This window comes from Mastomys coucha, unplaced genomic scaffold (genome assembly GCF_008632895.1).
Source record: "Mastomys coucha isolate ucsf_1 unplaced genomic scaffold, UCSF_Mcou_1 pScaffold23, whole genome shotgun sequence".
NCBI classification, from domain to species: Eukaryota; Metazoa; Chordata; class Mammalia; order Rodentia; family Muridae; genus Mastomys; species Mastomys coucha.
The window spans coordinates 110,810,401-110,836,830 of record NW_022196906.1 but is presented as its reverse complement, the minus strand read 5'-3'; the positions used below and the strand labels follow the sequence as shown (position 1 = coordinate 110,836,830).

General features: G+C 43.4%; 1 protein-coding gene across 14 annotated transcripts in view; it reads left to right on the top strand.

Moving 5' to 3' along the window:
- Positions 1-26,430, top strand: part of Rbms3 (RNA binding motif single stranded interacting protein 3) — a 1,349,634-nt gene that overhangs the window by 852,749 nt on the left and 470,455 nt on the right. For all 14 annotated transcript variants that reach the window (XM_031343072.1, XM_031343074.1, XM_031343069.1 and 11 more), the window contains one exon: positions 3,062-3,120. In XM_031343072.1, the coding sequence (XP_031198932.1) occupies positions 3,062-3,120 (59 nt within the window). The remainder of the gene's footprint in view (positions 1-3,061; positions 3,121-26,430) is intronic.

Genomic DNA, 26,430 nt, shown 5'->3' with positions numbered 1-26,430 from the left:
TCCCCCAAACACACACACACACACACACACACACACACACAGGCCAGCGATGTGTCCTCTGAGGACAGTGAGCACATCCCCCAAACACACACACACACACAATTGGCAAGGGTTGCTACTGCATTCATTTATGCCCATAACACAGAAGGTACCAAGTGTCCAGGCCAGCAGTGACAAATATAGCTGTCAACAGTGTCTTCATGCATTGCCTCTTTGTGACAAGACTTTGACCGAGGATAAGGCATCAGGATCTCACAGTGTGTCCTTGTGAATCCACAACCTGTACAGTCACAGTGGTAGTTGTTTCTTCCATCCACACATAGATCTCCATGGAGATATGGCTGAACTACACATTCATCAAGTTGAGTTCATGGTGGTCTCCAAGGAATCCGGGTGCACAGTCAGAGAAGTGAGCCCCAAGAGCATCCTGTCATGTGGTTCCACATAGAAACAGCTGGGATACATATTCATCAATTTCCAGCTCACATTTCACACCAGAATACTCTTAAGGACAGACACACAAACATTTTTTTTAAGTACACATTTTCCTGAGCATCCCATACCTAGTGAGCATCTGTCTGCTTGGTACCTACTGAGCATCTGTCCGGGCACCGATGTGGAACTTGCTCCTCTGAAGACAGCACTGAAGTAAGATAGTATAGTTTACTGGCCATTTTCTGTGGGGGGGGGGGTCTCAAAAAACACCAGGGCTGGCAGAATAATAATTCAAATGAGGCAAGAGGGAGATCTGGTTCAACAGGCTCAGTAGCTGATGTTGGTTCAAACTTCTGAAGTCTGATGTGGGTAGTTTATTTTATACATACTTAAGTATGGTCCAATTTGTAAACACTTCCTGGTGTAACACAATGAGGCATAATTACACATCACTTTACTCTGAATACATACAACTTTTTTCATGAAGATGAGTTCTAAAGATGTGTGTTAAAGGGCCAAGGGAGGAACTGGTGTGGTCTGTCTTACAGAGAGTGTAGGAGACTTCTTGGCTGGGTGCCATCTCCAATCATGGTTGTAGGAGTTTGGGGAGCAAAGGTGGATGGGGGGGTTGGCTACATGGATAGTTTAATGGCCACATAGATTATTAAGGATCTTTGATCCTGCTTGTGAGAGCTTGGTATGTCCAGGCCCAACAGATAACACAAGGATCACGCGGTTATTAGCCACTGCCAGGGTGGATGGGTTATAGAGCTCTCTCTTCCTTTGAAGATGACCCTGTGTGTTCAACATTCCTGATTCCCCTCCTGCTCTATGTGAACATAAGGACCTTTGTGCTCCCCCAGATTTGCCCCAACAGATTGAGGATGAACTAGAATGTGAACAGGATATGCATGGGAATTGATGCCTGCAATCGTAGTGCTAGGGAAACTGAGGCAAGAATACGTTTAGTTCTGGGCTAGCCTGGAAATATATTGGAGAGGAAAGAATATGATCACAATACATTATATGAAAAAAATTGTTAAAAAGAAAGTAATAGGAAAATGAAGGCTGTGTATGTAGCAGTGGTAGAATGAAAGCCAGCTTGCACAGGAAAGCCTCAGATTTCTTACTTAGCCAAGGATGTCTCAGGATGGCCTCGGATTTCTTATATAGCCAAGGATGTCTCAGGATGGCCTCGGATTTCTTATATAGCCAAGGATGTTTCAGGATGGCCTCGGTTTTCTTATATAGCCAAGGATGTCTCAGGATGGCCTCGGATTTCTTATATAGCCAAGGATGTCTCAGGATGGCCTCGGTTTTCTTATATAGCCAAGGATGTCTCAGGATGGCCTCGGATTTCTTATATGGCCAAGGATGTCTTGAGCTTGTGATTCCCATGGCAACCCTTGGCATGGCAGACATGCACCACCACCCCTTGCAGCTCTAGGGATTGAACCCAGGGCTTTGTGCCTGCTGGCTAAAGACTCTGCAGAGCTTCACACTCACCCCTACTGACCACATCTATCTCCTAGTGGACTATTTTGAGAACTGGAGTTTTCAGGGACGGGTCCTCTGAGAGGGGTGATCGGAGAGAACAGTGTGAGGAAGAGCTAGTACACAAGCAGCTACTCTGCCTCTCATGCTGCCCCCAGCGCTGCAGGCAAACCCATCAGCCCTCAGAACAGCCCTTCAAGGAGGACAGTGGTCCTCTGAGCAATCATCCACTGCTCATGGGATTCCGATTTGTTATCTATTCATTAAGTTTATTGGTTTTTTTATTCTGTGTATACAAGTGTTTTGCCTGCATGCATTTCAGTGCACCACATGTGCCCCTGGTGATGGTTGAGGTCAGAGAGGATGTAGGATCCTCTGGGACTAAATAATAATAATAATAATAATAATAATAATAATAATAATAATAATAATAACAATAATAATAATACAGTTTTATATAATAATAATAATTATTATTTTGCAACAGGGTCTCATGTATTCTAGGCTGACCTTGAATTACCCATGTGGCCAAGGATGACCTTGAACTCTTGATCCTCCTGCCCCCAACTCTTGCCTGTTGTGACTGCAGCAATATAACAACATATCTGGTTAATGGGTTGCTGGAGACTGAATCCAGACTACTGTTCATGCCAGGCACACATTCTCTCAACTGAGCTAAATCCCCAGCCTGTAACTTCTTAGTTTTACAGAAGGAGATGTTGTGGCTGTGAGGAGCTGGACTAATGTCCAAGATGGCAGCAGAGGTCTGAGTGAGAATTGGTCACAGACCCCAGCCTACCAGCATGCCTTACTGTGGAGGTGCCCAGGTGGTTCTGTGTGTTGCTTCCCTCCATGGAGACCTGTGCCAGCCTGATGGGCATACCCCTGTAGGCCCAGTCCATGCTCATCAACAGAAGCAGAGTCTCAGGAGTATCTGATACAAAGGTACCCTCGTGTGAGAGTGGAGCTCACCCTCCCAGACGCACCCATGCCACATAGTGTGTGCCCCTATGTTCACTTTGTTCATGAAGGTCATGTGAGTGTCTTCACTGGGTTGCAATAACATAGAGCTTTGTTCTCTCTCTCTCTCTCTCTCTCTCTCTCTTGCTTTCTTTCACTCTCTCTCTTTCAGGTATGGAAAAATCGTATCCACAAAGGCAATTCTTGACAAGAATACAAATCAATGCAAAGGTAGGTGTGAACTCCTCCACCCCGAGCGAGCTCATGTCCATACCCTTCAGTTGGTGGCACCTCCAGCAGCACAGGACCACGGTGTGCAGTGCAGACAATGTCACAGGAAGCCCGTGTGATGTTGTCAGTACTTTGATGGGTTGTTCTCCTGGTAATGTTGCTCATTAATTTTTTTCATTAACAAACAAAATGAAAATCACAAATCAGGACAAGTATCAAATTGTTTCAACAGAAAACTAAATTACCTTCTAACAACTTGGGGTTGGTCTAATTCGAATGCTATTATCAATGATACAAATTGATTTCCTATATAAAGATGAGGTGCACAGGGGGAAATGGTCCCGGGCAAATTATGCTTTAATTTCTCTGTTCTTCAGAGCTCTAGCAAAATTTGTTGACAGGAATGAATTTAATGATGGGCCAATTGGATCTATGCTTTGGCTATAAATATCTCACAAGATTTCAAGGTATTATTAAGTTAGGTTTTTTTTTCTCCCCCACTGGAAATATTCCAGAATCATTTGACAGTATCTGTGGCTTCTGTTTCTTCATGTCTGGAATCTCACACCATGTTTAAAGCTTACATTAAATTATCTGCATAATCTATATGGTCACTGCTACATGACTTGGTTTCGACTGCAAAATTAGAATGGTTCTTCTCACATATATTAGTTCTTACCCTTAATCCAGTATTCACTGAAAGACTGAAATCAGCACAATGGGTGAGCCAGAGTATGTGTCAGTGTTAGCAAAGGACATTCATGTCCTCCGAAATGTACCCTGACCTTCTGAGTAATGGTGGTCAGACTCATGTCAGGAGCCTTTCAAAGGAGAGTTACTTGTCTCTGATCAGCTCAGAACTACATCAGGAACAAGCAGAGAATGCCAGCTTGTAAGTTCTGTCTCTAAATACTTCAACTTCCGGTTGAAAACAAACACATCCTAAAATGAGAGAGCACAGAAGCTTGCCTGCAGTCTCAGCATCAGGAAGGCAGGGCTGGGGCGGGGGAGGGGGTGGTCCATTGAGCAGGCTGGCTGGCTAGACCTGCTGGTCCTGTGAGGTCTGGGTTCATATAGATCCTGCATCAGTAAAGGTGGGGGAAAAGAAACCAAGGAAGGCGCCCAAGACACATGCCTTGGGTTTTCACAAGCACACACACACACACACATACACACACACACACACGCATGCACACACTCGCGCGCACACACACAGGCACACACGCGCACACGCGCACACACACAGACACACATGCACAAGCACACACACACACACACGCATGCACACACACGCATGCACACACACACACACGTACATGCACACCCGCACACACACCTGACACACCCGCACACACATGCACACGCACACACACACACGCAGGCACACACACGCGCACACACACAGGCACACAGACACACATGCATGCACACGCATATGTACATGCACACCCGCACACACACACCTGACACACACACACACGCATGCATACACACGCATGCACACAGGCACACATGCATGCACACGCATATGTACATGCACACCCGCACACACACACCTGACACACGCACACACATGCACACACACACAGACACACACGCACGCACACACACACGCATGCACACAGACACACATGCACATGCACACGTACATGCACACCCGCACACCCGCACCCGCGCACACACATACCCGCATACACACATGCACACACACATGCACACGTACATGCACATGCACACACACACACACACACACACACACACACACACAGAAGTAAATCCCAACCTCCTCGGGAGGACCACTGCAGCACTAGCGTCCCTGTGAGCATGGTGAGTAGATCCCAGAAGGAGCTGCAGGATACTGTGGAGGAGAATGTTTCTTTCTTGGGAATGAAAATTGTAAAAATAAGAAAGCAAGGGATGACCAGGAAAGTCAGATGCTCAGGGAAATTTTACAACTTAACAACTGTATGTACCCTTGCAGTTATGATGTAAAATTACACCCAGGAATGTTACTGTAGTCAGTGGGAAGAGGCAGAGTTTTGGAGATTTTAAAAACTGTATCTGTTGGATCTTAGTGACTGAGAGCACTTGCGGGAACCTGAATTCAGTTCCCAGAACCCACATGTTATCTCACAACTGTAACTCCAGTCCGGAAGTGTCTGATGACCTCTTCTGGCTTCCGTGAGCATTGAATATAATTGGTGGACACACAGACACACACACACACACACACACACACACACACAGACACACGTACATGCAGGCAAAATACTCAAACACATAAAATAAAAAGAAAAATTTTAAATAAAACAAAAGTCAAATTGTATCCTGTATACAACGTGGGCCTCTTATTAGTAGTTGTTTTTGGCAATCATACTTTGATTCTGTGTATTTCAGTAAAGATGTTTTAGAAAAAAAAAATGAATAGAGCTGAATTACTGACTAAGAAGTAGAGAATGTGTATCCATCTTTCTATCTATCATCTGCCTGCCTGCCTGTCTATCATATATTTGTCCATCCACCCACACGTTATCAACCTATAATTCTATAGGGGAGGAAATGAGTAAGGTGTCACCCTGGTTCCTAACACCCTAGTAGGATGGGGGTGACTGTGAGAGATTTCAGAATTTTCTACCAGTAGATACAAATAGGACAATTGTATTTGAGAAAAAATGCTGATAATTGCTTATAGTGCCCATGGAAAGTGCTGGAGAAGAAGGGACTAAATGTGAGCTGGCCAAGGTGCAAGGACTTGATTAAGCCAGTCACTGAGGGGAATGAAGAAGGGTGTTAGAGTCCTTCAAAAGGGAAAGAAAGAAAGGCCAGAAAAAGAACCTCATTTGGAAAGTCGTGTGGAGAAATAATGAAATTAATACCAGAGACCCAGGTGGAGAAGGGAAAGGGTCTTGTAAGATCTGATAATAAAAGAATCTAAGTTGTAGAGTCTCAGTGTGGGTGGCATGAAGACTTTACTTGCTGGTCCTGTGGAAGGAGGGGTGTTGTGGAAAAGCAAAAGCAAGCGAGCAAGCAAGCAAGCGAGCGAGCAAGCCAGTGAGCAAACCAGCAAGCGAGCAAGCAAGCAAGCAAGCAAACAAGCAAGCAAGCGAGCAAACAAGCAAGCGAGCAAGCAAATGAGCAAGCAAGTGAGCAAGCAAGCAAGCAAGCAAGCAAGCAAGCAAGCAAGCGAGCAAGTGAGCAAGCAAGTAAGCAACTGAGCAATCAAGCAAGCAAACAAGCAAGCAAGCGAGCAAGTGAGCAAGCAAGCGAGCAAGCAAGCAAGCGAGCCAGCAAGCAAGCAAGCAAGTAAGCAACTAAGCAATCAAGCAAGCAAGCCAGCAAGCAAGCAAGCAAGCAAGCCCTCAATCTTGAAGGGCGGAGGGGATGACTCAGTGTGTAAGAGCCCTTGATGTTTCTGCAGAGGATTCAGCACCAAACTGTTGGGCTGTGTACCACATCCTGCAACTCCAGCTCCACGGATCCTCTGTGGACACTTGCACACATATGCACACACAGAGACAAATGCATACACATATACATAAACATAAGTAAGAATGAATGTTAATATGGATTATTATAATCACATAATAATAAATAATAATATTGATTAAGAGGACTATAAGGGGAATAGTGTCCACAGAACAAGTTAGGCAGCCACAAGGAATAGGAAAATGTTAGCAATTTACAATGATAGTTTATGTGCATTTAAGTAGCAGATGTAGCAAGCACAACATCCATGCTGGTTAATGTTAATGTGCCCATCCATCCCTCTTAGTGATGTCTTCAATTAGCAAAGCCTTTCACAAAGTCCTTGTGGAAAAAAAGCAGTGAAGGGCATAATTTTGATATCATTATGACACATAAAAGATTTTCTTAAATACTTTGTCCAAACCCGTCTTCAAAACTATGACCATCTATCTATGCCTCACAAGGCTGACCCTTCTTCTTCTGTATTCAGAGAAATACAGATAATAGGAAACTGCTGGTTTCTGAGGCATATAAAACTAGTATAGCTATTAAAATGGGAATCACGAGGGCTACAGTGTCAAAACCCTGGAAAATATTTATGGTATGGAGGTAAATCAATATAAAAAGAATATGGAGATGAACGCATTATACATGGAGAGGTACCAACACTTGGGAGCTGTGTATATGACTACAGTGGAGTCTTAACTCTCAGGTGTAGTGGCTTCTCGGCTGACCAGCTATGTAGCTTAGGCTCAGTCACACAGCCTCACTGAATCCTGTGTATGAAGAGCTAACAGTGACAGAAAGGGCTTGTACACAGTGAATTGTGATGATACATACAGACGACACATACAGAAAAACCTAGACAGTACTTCTTATGACAGAATGTGCACACATATGCACACACAGAGACAAATACACACCTATACATAAACATGAATAAAGATAAATGTTAAGACTTAAAATGTAAGAGGACCTTAAGAGAAATAGTATCCACAGAACAAGTTAGGCAGCCACAGGGGACAGGAAAATGTCTACAGTATTCATGTGCTCTCAATTAAACACACACACACACACACACACACACACACACACACACCACTTCACAAAAAAAAATTCTAGCAACTTATTTTATTTATTTGTGTCAGTGCTATGGACATATATGTGTGTGTGCATGTGCACAGCTGTGCATATACTTGTGGGATGTCAGATGTCTTCCTTGGTTGCTCTCTATCTTATGTTTAATACAGGACTCTCACCAAATCTGTAGCTCACTGGTTCAGCTGACTGGCTGGCCAGCAAGCCGCAGGACCAGCAAGCTGCAGGGACACTCCCGTCTCTGCCCCTTGAGAGGCATGTTAACATTTTCATAGGTTCTGGGAAGCAGAATGCAGATCCTCTCATTTGTACAGCAATCGCTTTACCCACTGACCATCCCTCCTGCCCAGGAGGCTGCAATGTTTTTGTTTGTTTATTTGTTTGTTGCGATCATGTGTGTGTGTGTGTGTTTGTGTTGTGTGTATATGCGTGTTTCATGTATGAGGACACATGTATCTGAAAGTGCGTGTGAACCTATGTGTGCTTGTTTATAGAGGCCCAAAGCTGATGTCAGGAATCTGCCTTAATCGTATCTACTCTATTTAGGGAGATGAGGTCTCCCAGTTAAACACACACACAGCTAGCTAGTTAGCTTTCTCTGGGGAATCTGTTGTCTCTTTATTCCTAGTGCTGGAACTACAGATGGATCACCACTCCTACTGTGAGTCCTGAAGATTCGAACTCAGGTCCCTACACTTGGACAGCTAAGTTCGTTACCCGCAAAGTCCAGGGTGACATTAGAAAGGAAAATTGTGTTAGTGGAGGACCACAGCTATTTGCTATTTTAATATTTCTTTGAATCTATTTTGTGGTGTTTTAAAGACAAAAATAAATGTAGCACCCAGAACAATTCAGCTGATTTCAATAGTGTTTTTTGTTTCCTTTTATATATATATGTGTGAGTTTTGAACAACATGTCTGTTCACCCTATGCATGCAGTACCCAAAAATGCCAGAAGAGGGCATCAGGTCTTCTGGGACTGGTGTTAAAGAGGTTTGTGGATTTCCATGATGGTAGGGAGAATGGACCCCCATATTCTTAACCACTGAGCCATCTCCCCAGCCCAGAGGTAGTTTAAATTTTGTCTATATGTTAGTTGGTCTATAAAACCTCAGAAACTCATGGCCATTCATGATCTTGTTTTGTCAACTAATCTCAGGTGTAATTGAGTTTGAAGAATACAATTTACAGTTTATGGTTTAAACAGTAAGCAACTGTTGAGTCTTTTATGGCCACTTTCTTAGGAAAAGATGAAAGTCTGGGAGGTGTCTGGATTTTTGTCTGTAAATTGCTAAAATCATGGAGGGTGTCATTAGATGGCGCAAATTGGATTTAATCTCCACATTATAACCTTCCCTCTAGCCAGAGGCTAGGCAACCAAAACAGAAGACAATGATTTTTTTTTCTTTTTTTTTTCTTATTTATTTATTTTATTTTATTTTTTATATGTCGTCAGTTTTCCATAAAAGGCTACACAGGCTGAATGAGTGTCCTCAGGTTTTGAAAGGCATGAGAAAAATATGCTTGTTAGTCACCTTCAAGATGCAGATGGAAGGCATGAGCTGGCCTCCATGTATCACTCCCCAGGCTCTGGCTCTGCCTTAGCTTCTAGAAGACAGCTCTTTATTCTTTTTAGGTCCCATCTGCAGCCGGGACTGCTAGAGATCCGAACTCAGGTCTTCATGCTTATGTAGGAGATATTTTATCTACTGAGCTATCTTCCCACCATATGTTTACATATTTATTTATTTATTGAGACAGGGTCTTGCTCTGCAGCTCTGGCTGACCCAGAATGCAAAGATCTGCCTGCCTCAGCTTCCCAAGCGCTCGAATTCAACGATGTGCAGCTACACTCAGCTTCCATGCTTGTGTGCTTTAAAACTCTTTCTAGTGCGTGGATGGGAAACTGTAGATTGGAGTAAGTTTAGAATGAGTCAATAAACTTTTCGTGTCTGTCATAGTTGCTAAGGAGGCTTATTGATACAGGACATTCGGGAAGGGCAGAATCTGGTGAAAAGTCCCCTGAGTCTGAAGGGAGGTGGCTTAGTTGCTCATGCTAGGTCAGGTGCGGCCGAGTGTGAAGTAACCCCTTCATCTGGAGGGCCCCAGGAATAAGACCCACACAGAGCAGGGGCGTTTCTTCGTGCATGCAGGACTGCTTAATCCAGCCAGGTAGCATGGCCACCCCGAGGTCCTTCATACAGAAACGGCTCAAGCAGAGGAGGGCGGCTGGCAGCATGCGGTGGAGAGCTTTCCTCAAGTGCCTTTTATTTTCTGAAATCAATCCTGCACAAAAATAAATGTTCTGTGAAATTTATGAGTCTTAGGAATTGCATTTTGAGGGGACCAGGTACCTCCAACCAGGTGGGCTCACAGTCTATTGAGCAAGAGGCTCATGAAAGAAAATGGTGTGAAAAACACATCTATTCAATTTTCAAATAATGGGATTAGATTACAAAGAGAAATAAATAAATGAAAAGACCAAACAGTCTCACTTCGGACAAATACTTTTCCCTGTGTGACAATAGATGTGTGGTAGTTCTTGGGGATCCTCTTGGGGCTCCCTCATCTACTCTGACATTGGTCTGACACCTTGTCACAGACAGCATGCATGTTTGCATGTGTGCATGCACTTTAGTGGGTATTGCGATCAGCTCCCAGTCTTATTTCCAGAAGGTTAGATCCTGTAGAGACTCCAGTGACTTCCATCAGGCCAGCCCACTGTTCTGTGGCTTTTTTTTTTTTTACACAGATATGTCCAACCCTCTGACACCTTAACACCTTGTCATCCCCAAAGCTCACATTCAGACATCGTGCAAATGATGCACCGCAAACAAACAAACAAACAAACAAACTTGCAATATTCTAAGTAGGTTTAAAGGTTTATAATTTTGTGCTGGGTCACATTCATAGAAATCCAGGGGGCATGCAGACCAGGGGCCATGGGATGGACACACCTCTACAAACTCCCCGAGGCTGGCTGCGAAGCCTGTATAATGTGCTCAACCAGACAGCTCAAGGCTATTTCTCTGCCCAAAGCCATCCTTGTGCATTGTCAGTTTCTGGTGCCAGGATACTAAAATTGTTATTGTTGTTTATTCAGTGTTAACTTGAGAACTTTCTAGAATAAACGAGGTAAGTTCTCCATGTTTAAGGAGTCACATGCTTGCTCCGCTCTTTTACAGACCGCTACGTACATAGCGAACTCTGTTAGGCGAACGTGATAAAACGTAACTGCAAACATTAAGTTTAACAGGAAGTATTGGTGTTTTAATCGTGGATTTTTTTTATATGACAGCATTTAATACTGTTTCCCACTTCCCAGTTCTTTTGTACATGAAGAGATGATATGATTTATTAGCCAAATTGTAATAGTTACAATGAAATATTAAGTAGCTTAAAATCAGGCTGGTAGAGAGTTATGTGGTCTTCAGTCATAACCATGATGTGACTTGCTGGCCCACTATTTTTGATGTTTAACAGTTATCCTGTATATGTGTGGGGGTCTATATGGCAGTATGTATATACCTTTGTGCTGAGTTTGTATTCTTTATCTAGTGTGTATATACCTCCAGCCCCATGTGACACTTCTTATTCCTGGGCTCTTCAGTCCACAGGGCAAATTTAGGGGCTACTGTAATTCCAGGGCCTTACTTTCTCATGTGGGAACCTCTGAGTCACCTCAGAGGAAACCCCAAGTCTTATGAGAAGTATCAAGATGCCAAAGGCATAGTGACAAATGTGTTTCACTGAACTAGTCTCTGAAAAAAATCACTTATAAATCAGAAGATTTATTTTATGACTTAGAGTTCATCCCATTTTCTGGATCAAGTATCCATTTTTGTTCTTCTATAATTATATAAATATATGAGAGATTCTAGATATGAATCTACATTGAAAGTAGTATGTAAAATTTGATCATGTACAGAAATAGTTTATATATCTCTGTAAATTTATTAAAATGCCAATGTTGGGCCTGGATCAATGTCTCAGTGGCTGTGGGTTCTTCCTGCTCTCGCTGGGACCCCAGGATTAGCTCCCGGCATCCACACAGAGGCTCACAACAGGTGCTAACTCTGAGTGCTCTCGCCTGGCTTTCATGCCATCCTGCACACAGGCATATACATACACCAAGGCACATACATACACATAAAGTAAGGAAACAAATATAATTTTAAAAATATGCCAATATTCAGTACCATGTTAGCAAGAAAATTCTCAAATACAAAGAATATTTTCAGATGTAAAATGGGGCCTTAGGTTCACAGCAGAATGCTTTAACAGTCAATTAAGGGTCTGGGTTGCATCCCCAGGCATAGGGGAAAATAAAAAAAAGTAGATGCACTCCTGAGACTTTTCTAATGATACTTACACCAAGGGATTATGAAGATAGTATTAACATTCCTTGCAAAAGTTATTCAATATTTATGAACATTTTTTTCCCTCGACTGTCAAACGAGCCTATGTGACAAAACAAAACTGAAAACTTTTTGGTAAGTTGTAGGTGCACAGGTCAAGTGAACCCCTCTGTGGGTTCAGTCTTGGGGTTCTGCTTGTGGGAACTGAGCCATAGACATTAGGAGCGCAGTACAGGTCTGCGCTTGCGCTAAGTGTAGAAGCCATGTACGTCTCAGGCTTTGCCGTTAGCTCCATCTCTTGCAATGCGGAAAGCGTGTTTCTTCCCTACGTTTTGCAGTTGGCTAGAGAATAATACCAAGGCCAGTGAGCTTGATGTCTGCGAGCACGTTCCCTCACAGTGGCGGGTGGTGGAATTCATTCTGATCGAGTTGGATGGGTCCTGGAAAGAAAATATTCCTTTGTTCACACTCTGTGATCTTGGCCACTCTGCAGTGTCCTTTCACAAGTTCAAAGGCACAAAGAGGAGCAAAAGCCTTCAGATTCGTGCTTCATGGCCGTGCCATCTGTGTTGAGGCAGAGTGCATTTAGGGTGGGCTCCATAGGCACGCGGTTTGAGGCTTGCCCTGCACACATTAACTTATTGGTTAATCTCACTGCTATGGAACCAGGCGCTTCCCTTCCATTCAGTTTAGATGTGTAGACTCAGTATAAATGAGGGGATTTGTTCTCAGGAGCACAGCAAAATACAAGAGTTAGAAAGCTGTAAAAACCATAAACTGACTTTGAAGCATGCATATGTCATTTGTCACCATTTAACAGGTAGCTATTATCTGGCTGGACCATTTCTTTCCCCACAAAATATTGTAGCTAAAATATTGTAGCTAAAATATAGAATCATTAACAACCCTCTGTATGCTGGGAAAGAAGAGACCTGTGTGGCTTGTAGTCAAATTCTAAATCTGTTGAGGAGGCAGCCCACTCTATTGTATTATTTATTAAGATTCTGTATTTGTATGACCAAGGTGGATGTGTATGTGTGTTGTGTAAGTGCACATGGGTGTGTTTGGGGGGGCTGGCGGGGGGGTGACCATGTTTTTGTGCATGCACTGAGGCTCAAGAGGGATACTGTGTATCCTGCCTTTAGTCTTCTTGTGTTGAGACAGGGCTTCTCACTGAGCCTGGAGTTAGGCTGGCAGCCAGCAAACCCCAGTGCTCCTCTGTCTCTGCCTCCATAGTGCTGGGGTTACAAGCACAAGCCACTTCCAGCATTTCATGTGGGTGCCAAGGGGTTAAAAATTCAGCTTGTCATGCTTGAACAGCAGGAACTCTTACCCAGCGAGCCACCTCCCTACATTCCCAGTCCCAGTGTGTTTTAATTAGTATACATCCAGTTAGATGTGCGACTCATTCTGCTGATGTCAGCCCCCACAGAGAAGGCAGTGGAGTCCCTGAAGCTGATGAAGAAGCTTCTCTGTCTTTAGTGAGATACTGAACCCTAATAAACCATCAAGCTGCCAATCATGGCCATTGCCACTGTCAGAAGTTGTCCTGTATGGGAAAAACTCAGAGGCAGGACAAAAGATTTCAGGGACACCACAGGCAGAGAAGACGGTGAGTTTTCTGTCCAAGGTGATGTGTAAAACCATCCAGAGTTAGGATGTAAAGAGTGAGGTCAAATGGCAGGATTTGGTGAGACACACAAGACCCTTTGGAAATCATGTGACTAGGAGTTCTATGTCTAAAGTAAAATAAAATTTTAAAAATGTTAACTGATGATATAAAATACAGAGATTCCCCGGAAGAGTATTGAGATAGTGTGATTTGTGAGGCTGGAGAGACAGCTCAGTGGCTATGAGTAGGTACATGCAAAAGACCCAAGCTGAGACCCCAGGACCCATATGTGGCAAGTCACAGTTGTCTGTAACTCCAGCTCCAGGGGACTGAACACCATCGTTTGGCCTCTAAGAGCTAGCACCTGATCACACATGATATTCACTTGTGTGTTCATACACACACAACAATAAAAATAAATCTTTAAAAGTTGCTGGGCGGTCGTGGTGCACACCTTTAATCCCAGCACTTGGGAGGCAGAGGCAGGCAGATTTCTGAGTTTGAGGCCAGCCTGGTCTACAGAGTGAGTTCCAGGACAGCCAGAGCTATACAGAGAAACCCTGTCTTGAAAAACAAAAACAACAACAAAAAAAATCTTTAAAAGTTAAAGTGACCTGAAATTTTTCAAAGAGCCCATGAGATCATCTCAATTGATGGAGGGTTCAAGACTAGAAAACCCCTAATTTTATCTTTAATGAATAAAGAATTGTGAGAAATATTGTATTCTTTCACAGGGACGTAGGTGATTAAATTAAGAAGGAGATGGTGAGAGCAAAACCTAACTAGTGTAAAATTCCTCCCAAGTTTTTCTTCTTTCCCCCATGGTTTTGTCTCCTTTACTTGTGGTCCTGAGGCTTGTGCCTACCTCCTTATTCCTGTGGCCAAGCATTCTCCCACCCAGCTACTCAGCTACACACCCATCTCCTCCCCCATTGCTTTCTTAAAGAAATGAGATCTATTCCAAGTGGACTGTAGATATGTGTATATACAACTCATATTGAAAATTATTGTATCTCCTATACATATAGATTCACTTGTGTTTGTCATGGTGATGCACAAAGATCACATGTGGAAAATATAATTTTATTCTGAGAGAAGTTAAATATTTATTTCAATGTTTTCCTTAAGGTTTTCTATTTTAGCTTAATGAAATATAGTTCTCAAAAACAAAACAATAAAAACAAAAAGCAAAAAATACAGCCTGCTTCTTGCTGAGAAGGCTTCTGTTGTGTGGCATGCCCTGGAGATGTCCTGGGGGAGACTTCCTGCTGCTGCAGGTCATTGTCAGGCTCCTTGGCTTTTCTTCTTTGGGGAGAACTGATCTAAGACAGCAGTGTGTTTGTAATGCATGTATGATAACTACATAGAAGCTTAGTGGGGCTGAAGAGTTGGCTCGGCATTTAAAAGCACTGGTTGCTCCATAGAGGAGCAGGGTTCAGATCTCAGCCCCCATCTAGCAAGCGGGGTATCCCACAGCTGCCTGCAATTCTAGTGCCAAGAGATCCAGTACCTTTCCTGACCTTCACACGAATACACATATATGCATACCCACACGCATAAACACGTTTATACACATGCAAGTGCATGCACGTACATACACATGTGCATACACCTTTTGAAAAAACCTTGGTTAAACATGTATGGTATGATGTATGATATATATTTTAAATACATGTGAAACTTAGCCTTTCCATCCTCCATCAGTTTCACTTGCCATTATTATTCCTGTTATTGAGAATGGCTAATGTCACATATGCATCCATACAGGGTATCCAGTCCTTATTCTCTTTCCTATCAATGTGACCTTTAAAAGTTTCTGTTTAAAGCCACGGCTTTGGCTCCATTTTGGGGGGGGGGGAATTACAAAATCAGGATAAAGTTTATCTGTCCAGATATGAGTGACCTTCTGCAGACAAGAGAAGCAAGTATTCTTGGTGAACCGGTGAGGACATGAGATGCATGGAAAGCCAGGGGCAAGATTTGTGGTAGCTCCATCAACCCATGGCTTCTGAAACCAGCCCCAATAGTGTAACTGTTCACAGGTGAGGTTGAGTTTGTTGTTCTTTTCTCTAACGCAATGGAGAGAGAGAGCGAGAGAGGGGGGAAGAGAGAGAGAGAGAGAGAGAGAGAGCAAGAGAGAGAGAGCAAGAGAGAGAGAGCAAGAGAGAGAGAGCAAGAGAGAGAGAGAGAGAGAGAGAGAGAGAGAGAGAGAGAGAGAAGAGAGGGAAATTTCACGCTCACTTCCATCAGTGGGACCAGCCAACCAGCCCAGCAGTGAAACATGAGTTAGACAAGAGTGAGCATTCCAAATTGAAAATAAAGATCTAGAAAAAAATTAGGAGGATAGAGAGGAGAAAGAGGAGGCGGCTTTCTGCCCAATCAGGAGGAAGGAGGAAAGATAAGGAGGAGGGGGGGGGAAAGAGAGGATGAGAGAGGAGGGGAGGAAGAAGAAAAGGAATGAAGAGGAGGAAAATAAGAAAGAAAGAAAGAAAGAAAGGAAGAAAGAAAGAAAAAGAAAGAAAGAAAGAAAGGAAGGAAGAAAGAAGGAAAGGAAGGAAGGAAGAAAGAGGACCTGGAAGAGCAAGAGAAGGAGGAGAACAGAGGAAGAGGATGTGGATTTTTTTTTTCTAGACAGGGTTTCTCTGTGCTGTCCTGGCTGTCCTGTTACTCACTCTGTAGACCAGGCTGGCCTCGAACTCAGAAATCCACCTGCCTCTGCCTCCCACGTGCTGGGATTAAAGGCGTGCACCACCACCGCCCAGCTGAGGATGTGAACCTTAAGGGCCTGGATCAGGAATGATATCCTCGTTGGCTTTCTCAGGAGCGAAGCCATGCTTCCTCATGTGAGCTCAACATGAATTTATGATGTGATGTGTCATCTCTCAAATGTGATAAACATTGGTTCCGCTGGTAGACTGTGTATTATTATGAATATGCTGTGTGACTAAGTCCTCACCAAGTTCCTCATTGATAACTCTCTCATAATGCATCAGAGAGCAAGTGTGTGTGGCAGAGGACTATCATTTGGTAACACCATGATTTAAAAGCATTTAAGCAGGGCTGTCTCTTGGCTGAAGCTATACCACTTATGTTTCTTTAAAACCAGTTCACTCCATTCCCTTGAATACCATGGAAGGCTGGGTGCATGCAAATTCCTGGTGAGTTCTTAACACCTACCTGTTGGCCCTACCTACAGCAGAGATAACAGAACAAAGTAACAATCCCATTCACGTCCAGCTCAGTGAACCAACGCATTGACTAGTGTTACAGGAGCATGTGTGACTGATGGGCATCTTTATCACCCAAAGCCCCTGCCCAGTATGGGTGACAACTCACTAAAGCTGCATTTCTCACTGTTCTGTGCACAACTTGTAGGTAGTTCCACTAAAGAATGTCCGTTGCCCCATAATTGTTCACAGCACACATAAGCCTAGAGCCAGTCTTTGCCGAGGAAAAGGAACTTTTCCAAGCTTTGTAAGGATCATTTGTTTTCCCAATTCCCGGTAGCCCTCATTCGGGAAGGGATCTTCCAGTTGGATCACCCGTGCACCTGCAACATGTCATTGGCATCAGATAACTGAAGGATGCTTGTGGTCCCCTTTTCTATGGCGGGAAGCACAGGCAGAGATGCTGAGCTGTATGTCAAACTTCAGATGGTGGAAATGGAGGCATATGTCCGCCCAGCTCACAACCATAGATCTCTATTGTTCAACTCTTTCTTTTGGTCCCCACATAATCCTCATGGGTAAGATTAAAAACAGTGATCCTGCTGCGTGCTGTCAATGGACAGACAGACCTGAGCATAGTCTTTTGAGTTCATATAAAGGCAGACAGTTTGAAAGGAACACAGAGTAGCTCCAACCCATGTACGTCCATGGTCACACAAACAAGACTGGTTGGGCTTTCTGATTCTGCTTGTCACTCAGAGCAGATGCTAAACATGTGGCGATGGTGCCTTCAAAGCACAAGCTTCTTTAGGCAACAGTTTGGTCACATTTCGCCCTTAAAGCATTTTGAACCTCTGCTATTATAAACACATGCGCAGGTGTGCACTGGTAATACCTTTAATGTAAGCAGTAGTTTAATACATTGTAAGTGGGGAAAATAGACATGAAATGGTAGGTGGAATGAACCCAAGTGTGGCTGATACTCTCTCTCTTGGTTTGAGGCCTAGAAGGAGGCAGGCCTCCCTCAGTGCCTGACTCCCCCAGCAAGCATGCTTTTCTGTCTTGCTCCATCCCTGCTGGCTCACCTCCTGAGTTTGCTCAGTGGGGGAAAGGTTAAGGCCTTCAAAGAGGGTTCTTCTACCCCAATTATTTTCCCAGGATCTCTTCTTCCCTTTAAATATCTTCCACTTACTGTCCGGAGTGCTTGGGGGTTAGTATGTTCTTGATGGATGAGCCCAGGAATCCAATCCATGGATAGGTTGGACAGGATTTCTATTTGGATTTCGAAGGTAGAATGAGTCCCAATCCAAAGTTTAGTTCTTGCAGCAACATAGCCAAGTCTCTCCTAAAGTGTGTTTGCTTCTGCGATCTGGTTTTTCTCAAACCTCTTCCCCCAGCCACACAGTTCCCTACTGTCTACAGATGCACTCTACTCTCTGAGCTGAAAGCTGCCTCCTGGCCCCTCCCCACCCCCGGGGCTACATGGAGAGCCCCACACAAGACTCCTGTCTCTGAGCAGCAGAGTTCCAGCCATGGTGACCTCCTTTGTCTCATTCTAGAACATTCAGCCTCCATGTGAGTAGGAATTCTTGTAACATTTACATTCTACCATAGTCCCTTTGCCCCAGCCCCCCATAGTTGGTAATAAATTGGGCATGGCCTTCCATTTCTAACACTGCTCTGGTACCTAGATCCTGGCAGGGAGACTGCAGAAGGTTACCTCCCTTCTCCAAGAACACCACCTGCACGGAGTCTAACTTGGCTGGTGGGCCTTTGCAGAGCAAGGCAGAAACTTCTTTGTAACTGAGTCCTGTCAGGTGGCATGGCAGGATGCATTTTATCTTTTGTTTTGTTCATCTGAAGACTGGTGTGTGTGTGTGTGTGTGTGTGTGTGTGTGTGTGTGTGTATGTATGTATGTGTGTGTGTGTGTGTGTGTGTGTGTGTGTGTGTGTACATGCATGCATGCACCTGCAAGGGCAGGACTACAGCTATCATCCTCATTAACTCCGCACCTTGGTTTTGGAGTCTCTCACTGAACCTAAAGCTTGCTCTTTTGACTAGACTGCTGGGCCAGTGAGCTTCTGAGATCTGCCTGTCTCTGCACTACTACATGTCTGTGTATCCATAACTAGCTTTCAAAAAGATTCAAACTCAGGGTCCTCTTGCATGTATATGAAGGACTGGTACTCACTGGTCCATTTCCTCAGTGCTTGCACATGGAGGACTGGTACTCACCGGTCCATTTCCTCAGCCCTAAGTACGGTTTGCAACAGTAAGTCTGAAGAGCTTTAGCATTGGAAATGATCCCATGCAATGTGGCTCAGCCTCTCTCTTCTCCCATGACAACCATGAGCTTTGATGTTGCCAGAAGTTCTGTTTAGACAAACAGTTGGGGAGACCGCCTCGGCGGACTTTCACTGAGGAGTGAACAGCTTCCTTGGAGCTCTGGGATGCAAGTGGTTTCACTCCGACTTTATCCTCTAAACAGTGTTTGGTCATCTGTCCTCAGAATCTCCAGCTCCTATGAGCTTACAGCACACATGTGGGACACAGAGCCTGTGACCTTCTCATCCACCCCAGAAACACGAACTCCACCTCTGAGTTTAGAGAGGAAACGCGTCCATCGCTAGCCAGGAACTGGACTGATGTTGTGCCCACATCTCAAATAGTTCTGAGCCGTTCCAGTCAGTAGTGGAAAAACTGACCTCCTGGGTAATGTGTGCGTCAGCAAGACTTGGTGCTGTCCTTGGGCCGGGTCACTGTGAGTCCCTGTTTGTGACTGGGAATGACAAAACATGAACTCAAATGCACTGGAATCTACTGAAAACTGGGATAGGTCTTGTAGAAGCTCATTAAGGAAAGTTAACTAGAGGCTTGGAACATGTTTCCACTGTCATGTTTTTATGTGTTACTTTGTAAATTGACAAATAGAAACAGTATAAAGTAGGGGGCAGGGAGAGAGCTGTCTCAGTTGGTAAAGTGCTTGCATAGCAACTTTAACATGAGGGCTTTGTCCCCAGAATCCATGCCAGAGAGCTGGGCACAGTGACACATGCTTTGCTATCCCAGTGCTGGAGAAGGGGAGACAGGCAGATTTCAGAGGCTGGCTGCCAGCCAGTCCAGCCAGATCAGCATGCTCAAGGCCAATAACAGGAGCTGCTTAACAGCAACAACAATAACAAAAACTCCAGGTACATGGTACCCAAGGAATGCGATAGGAGACTGACTTCTGGCCTCCACATGCATGCACATACATATATGCAATATATAAATATGTGCACACACACACACACACACACACACACACACACACTTATAGATTAACATGATTTTTTGTGTTGCTGGGGCCTGACTGAATCCAAGAGCATCATTCATACCTGACAAGAATTCTACCCTTAGTTATATCTTCAGCCCATACACAATTTTTGCAATATATATGTATGTATACATATATACATTGCTGATTAACATATGCAATCACTCAGATACTAATATGTTTTGTGATGAGATAGTTAAATCCAGCAATTTCCAAGTATAATCAAGAATTGACATGTGGAGCTGTATGAAATAAAGACTTCTACACAGCAAAGCGAAGCCTCTGATGAAGCTACAGCTACACAGTAGGAGAAAAATCTTTGCCAGTTCTGGATCTGACAGAGAATTAATACACAACCCCCCAAAACACAATGTCCCAACGACCAAATGATCCAAGAAGTGAATGGGCTGATAGAATGGACAGATACCTCTCAGAGGTTAAGAGAAAATGCCCAACAAGGATGTGAGAACATGTTCAGCACCCTTGTCCATCCGGGAAATGCAAACTGTCAGGGCATGCAAGCATGGATGTTGTTACCGGGTGTGGTCCGATGACATGCAAGCCCTCTCCACAGGCTTTCCTCCTGACTTAATTTGTTTGCACTTGCCCAGCATCTCCATGTCCACCTTATCCACACCCGGCCTGGCAGCCACCACTCTTTTTATTTTTAAGATGTATTTTATTTTTAATTACATGTGTATGGAAGGATGGTATGTGCACATGGGTACAGGTGCTCCTGCAGACTGGGAGAAAGCATCAAATCTCCTGGAGCTGGATTCACCAGCTGGTTGTTAGCCATCCAACATGTGTGCTAAGAACCAAACTCAGGTCCTCTGCAAGAGTAGCTCTTAATGGCTAAGTCCCATCTCCAACCCCTATTGAATATTTGTGTCGCCGGCATGGCGCATGGCGTCAGCCTCACGATAACTTTGGATAGCTTGTAGTATGTGCTTTGACATCTCCTGCTTTGTCCTTTTCGCAGAAGCTTGCATTTGCTGCTGAGGATGTTAGGGATCTCTGCTAATGTTAGGATTTGTTTCTATTTCTCTAGCAAACATGACTGGAATTGTGATAGGCATTGTGTTTAATCTATAGACTGGAGCAGCTTGGGCATTTTAAACATGAAATTTGTAGTCAATGAATATAGAATGTTCTTTGTACCTTTCTCTCTTTCACCAATGTTTATGCTAGGTGTTTATTGCTGTTGTAAATGAGATTATTTTCTTCATTTGTCTTTTAGATTGCTCACTGTTAGTATATTAAAAATTGATTTTTTTTTTCTGAAAACTGTTCTTTCTGGGAAATTTTAAAGAACTTATTCATTCTGGTGATTTTTGCTTAAGTATTGAGGATTTTCCATGTATAAGCCTTGTCTGTTTGCCTGGTGACTCTATCCAGGACCTCCCATCCTCTTCAAATTGCCATGAAGAAAGTGAGCATCTCTCTTTTCCTTGATCTTAAAAGATGTCATTCCCACTTTTCCCTGGAAATGATGAAAGCATCAGTTATGATCATGATGTGGAAAGTCCCACACAGGCACATCTACCTGTTGGAGGACTTGATTCCCAGCTAGTGGGACTGCTTTGTGAGGTAGTGGAAACTTTTAGATGTGATTCCAGACACAGGAATGGTCCTCGGGGTTATAGACTGGCCCTCATTCTGGTCTTAATCTTGGCTTTCTGACTGCCATGGAGCCAAAGGCTTCACACAAAAGAAAGAGCTGTTCTTCCCACCATGCCTTCGCCACCACAATAGACTATATGCCCTTAAATCGTGAGCCAAACAAACCTCTCCATCCCTAAGCTCTTTCTGTCAAGTGTTCTCATCATAGCCACAAGGAACATCGCCGTGCTTCCCTCTGTATTTAATGTGTGGAGTTTTTATCATGAGAAGATGTGATTGGACAATGTTCACATCACTCAAACCGTCCTCACTTGCTCACGTGCATAACTATGTCATTAAGTCCACTTTCTGTCATTTGGCTGAGAGTTTTGCATCCGTGGTCCTTGTGGACCTACCCTGCCCTCATCTCTTCCTGTGTCCTTGTCTGGCTTCAGCAACAGTGTAACGGTGGTCTTAGAGGTGGATTTAAAGTATTCAGCCACTCTCGGAAGCATTTGAGGAGGTTTAGATCTGTTCTTTGAATCCATTCAACAGATCTACCATTGGGAACTTGACTGAGCTTTGATAGATGTTGTTTTACCATGTTATTCTTCTTACATGTGATTAATCTGCACAGAGTTTATTTATTCATGGCTCTGTCTTAGAAGGTGTGGTTACTAATCTTGGTTGCCACCTTGGCACACCTGGGAAGAGGGGGCCTTCCCTCTTCTTGACTGGAGGTGACTGGTGTAGGAGGATTCAGTGCATTGTGGATGGGACTGTCTCTAGGCCCATGGACCTGAGCTGTGTGAGGTAGGAAGTTGAACATGAGTCTGGGAGTGAGCTGGTCCACACATTCCTCCGTGGTTTCTGCTTCCTGCTCTAGCCTTGATTTCATTGAAAATGGACTATATCCTGGAAGGTGGAATCTAGCCTTGATTTCATTGACAATGGACTATATCCTGGAAGTTGAATCTACCTTTTACCCCTCGTGTTGTCTTTCATCCTGTTTATCACAACAGAAAAAAAGCTAGAATGGAGTTTATTTGAGAATGGGAATTTATCCTTTTTGTCTAGACTATCCAACCTGATGAATAATTATCCATAATGGCACATTATGACCTCTGTGCTTCTGTAGTAGCAGCTGTAAGGTAGTTCTTTTCTCCTGTGTCTTTTGTTCTTAGTTTAGCTATTTCATTTATGTTTTTTAAAAAAATCTTAGTTTTATTGATCTTTGTCATTATTTGACCATTTTTTATTTAATTTTTTATGATCTTATCTTTATGGCTATCTTTCTTTGGGTGTTGTTCAGCCAAGTATATTTTTGAAATAATAGACATTTTACAGCCCCCTCCCTCTCTCCCTCCCTCCCTTTCTCTCTCTCTCTCTCTCTCTCTCTCTCTCTCTCTCTCTCTCCCTCCCTCTCCCCACCTCTGTGGGTTTTATCCTTGTTGTTGCACCTCAGTGACCCAAACACCTTTTTTCCATCAGCTTTTGAAAATAAGTTTTTCAAAAAAAGGGCTTTTTAAAATAAATAAAAAAAAAAAAGACTGTGAGATTTCCATATTCTCTATACAAGTAAAGTCAGAAATATTTTTAATGAGAAAGTAATGCATTATGAATAGAAAACCTACATTTGTGAATGATTCTTTGCATAACTAAAAGCTGTAAGTAACATAAAGATACAAAACAAGTGGGACTGACCAAATTAAAAGCAATGAGCATCTAACAATGATGTAAAATGGGGTTGTGAAGAACTGGGGTGGCATGGAGTGCTACCTGAACTATGGTGAAATTAGCAGCAAGAAAAACAGAAAACCCTGGCCTGATCCACGTATTCCTAGCAAAAACATGAGGTATGATAGCTCTGAAGATAACTTTGTTTGGGGCATGAAATAAGGCTGGTATCTCTCCTTGTGGGAACTATATAGTCTAGGAAGGGCACCATGTCTTACATATCCACAAGTCAAGACTTAGCACAGAGTAAAGTCTCAGTTAACTTATGAAAGAGAGCAGAAAAAGACAAACTAGAAAATTGTTTCTTCAATTTGATCAAGATTCTGCGGAAAAATGCATTCAGAAAGATGGGGACTTGACAGAATTTAAGTGGTAACTGCAAAGCATGTGTGCTTGTGTGCATGCAGTGTGCTTGCGGGCATGTGTGTGTGCTTGTGTGTGTTACAATGATTTCTACATGTCCATTTAAAGTGTGCAATCTGAAAAGACAACCATGAGTCTCAAAGTCTTTTTAGCATGCTCTAACAGTGTTGAAAGGCAGTAAGATGAAAACATTCATTTATTCAATAATGAAAAGTTTAAAATGCATATCATGATTAAAATTCAATGACATGTAAAGATTTTTGGCTCTGTCATTTGGAATGAGCTGTTAGACTTCTAGCTACATATTAGAGTACAAGGCCTTTCGTTGGCCTGGCCTGTACAGCTGTTGAGTTTTTGTGAGATAAGGTTTACGTTTCTATGGTGGCCTTCCTAGCAGTGTCTGTCTTAGCATCATGGGCTGCCTGCATGTAGGAGGGTCCATGTCCTTTCTCCCACCACGTCTACCCTTACATTGTATCATCTACAAGTCTACTTTGGTGCCTGCTTCCTGTGTTTGAAGCATCATGGTCCTGCTACATTTCATAATGGAGTGTTCAGTAAGCACAGAAATTATACTGTGAGTGCCAAATACACCACTGGGTTTTCCTAATTAATGTGATTGTCGACATCTGCAGTTGACAATCTGCAGAGAGAAATGAAGACTTGTCCCACATTGCCACAATATGAAATCAAATCTGGGACAAAAACCAATTTGCCTTTGTCCCTTGCACACCCCCTCTCCTGTGCTGCCTCTATTGCTCTGCCCTGACGTCCAGCAAGGCTTCCCCTTTCTCAGCTCTAGTGACTGACTTAGACTCTGTGCTAGTTTCCTTTCCTGTTGCTATGGTGAAATGCCCCGGCTAAAGCAGCAGAGGGAGGAAAAGGTGTGTTTCAGCTCACTGTTCTAGCTCTCAGCCCCCCATTGCAGGGGCAGAAGCAGGAGAGATCTGTTCACATCACACCTGCAGACAGCACAGAGCAATGGACCGGTGTCTGCCTGTTACTGCTCACCTTGCTTTCTTCTCTTCTTTCAGGCCAGGACCCAGCCCTAGGAATGGTGCCAGCCACATATGGGGCAGGATATTCCTACCTGAGTTGACCCAATTCATAAAATCCCTTGCGGGCTTGGCTATAGCTGGTCTAATTCAGAAAATGGCTCATTGAGACTCACCTTGAGATAGTTTGGGGTTTTGCTCCTTACCATCACTGATATCCTTCCTCTGTAATCCTCTGCAATCTTCATTCTCTCTACCGAAATGTACATTTCGTATACTAGGGCCACTCAGTGCTGCTTCTTTTCCATGGTCCTCTGAGGCCATGGACTCATTGAAAGAGAGAAGTGACTCCTTCCTCAGAGAAAAAGATCATGTTCTTCACCACTGGTGTTTAGCACATATCTGACACATGAAATGTGATCATGGTTTTCAGATCCTCTGTTCATGCATTATACTGTATGTATACAGCAGCAATGTCCATGTGTGTGTCTGTGGCTGTCATTAGAAAGTGGAGTGGAACAGTAGCCACTTGCAACACAGCTGTAGAGTGCTTGTGCCCTTTTTATGGACTTAAGGACACAGAGCACGTTGTGCATATATTACCTTCCTTGAGCAGTGGCTCGTTACATCTTAAGTGTCTGTTTGTGACTTGCTCTCCCCTCCTTTTCTTCATGTCTGGGTTCCTCATTGTCACTTTAGAAGCCATCATGACAGACATCAACCCAGAGTCATCTCCCTTACTTACATTTGACACTCAGCAGGCTGGTCATTTTAGCCTCCAAAACCCAGTATATTACTTACCAACCTTAGATCCTCCATGAGTTCATTCACCTTGCTTGGTCCCTTCGTGAAGCTCCTATCATTCAAATATGATCTAGAATACTAGGAAAACTTAACATGTTTGTAGCACCCACATTGGCAGATCAAAACCTCCTTGACTCTGGTTCCAGGGTACGCAATGCCCTCTTCTGATGTTTATCGGTATTGCACATGGTGCACATACATACAAAGAAATACACATATACACACCATTAATGAGAATAAAGAAATCTTAAATATTGAATAAATAAACCCACAAGGTATTAAGGTCCTACTATATGCTAAGAGCTACTAAGAATGTTTCACATACATTTCCTTGTGGAAAACAATGACCTTCCCTTTAGCAAATGGCAATAAGTCTGCTCTTTTAGTAAAAACAGAGAAAAGAAATGATTGAAATAAAAAGTCAGTGTCTGATATAATTTTCTCAAATAAGGTCTGTTTTAAAATTTTGTAGTGACCCCAGTAAGGCACGTGACCAAAGACATCATAAAATAAGTTTTTGCATGCTTTGTGTAATGTTGATATCTAGTAGGAAATATATACATATAACAGCTTTTACTCTTCTTTAAAAGTCAATGTCTGTGTGTCACAATGCTTGGTTTGTCTGACTCTGGTATTGAGCCCATGACTCTGCTGATTTCTGATGTAGATTATGAAGGAGAACTAGGTTAGACACTTAAATCAGAAGAAGAGGAAGAGGAAGAAGAAGAAAAAGAGGAGGAAGAAGAAGAAATGGAGGAGGAGGAAGAGGAAAAGGAGGAGAAGGGGAAGGAG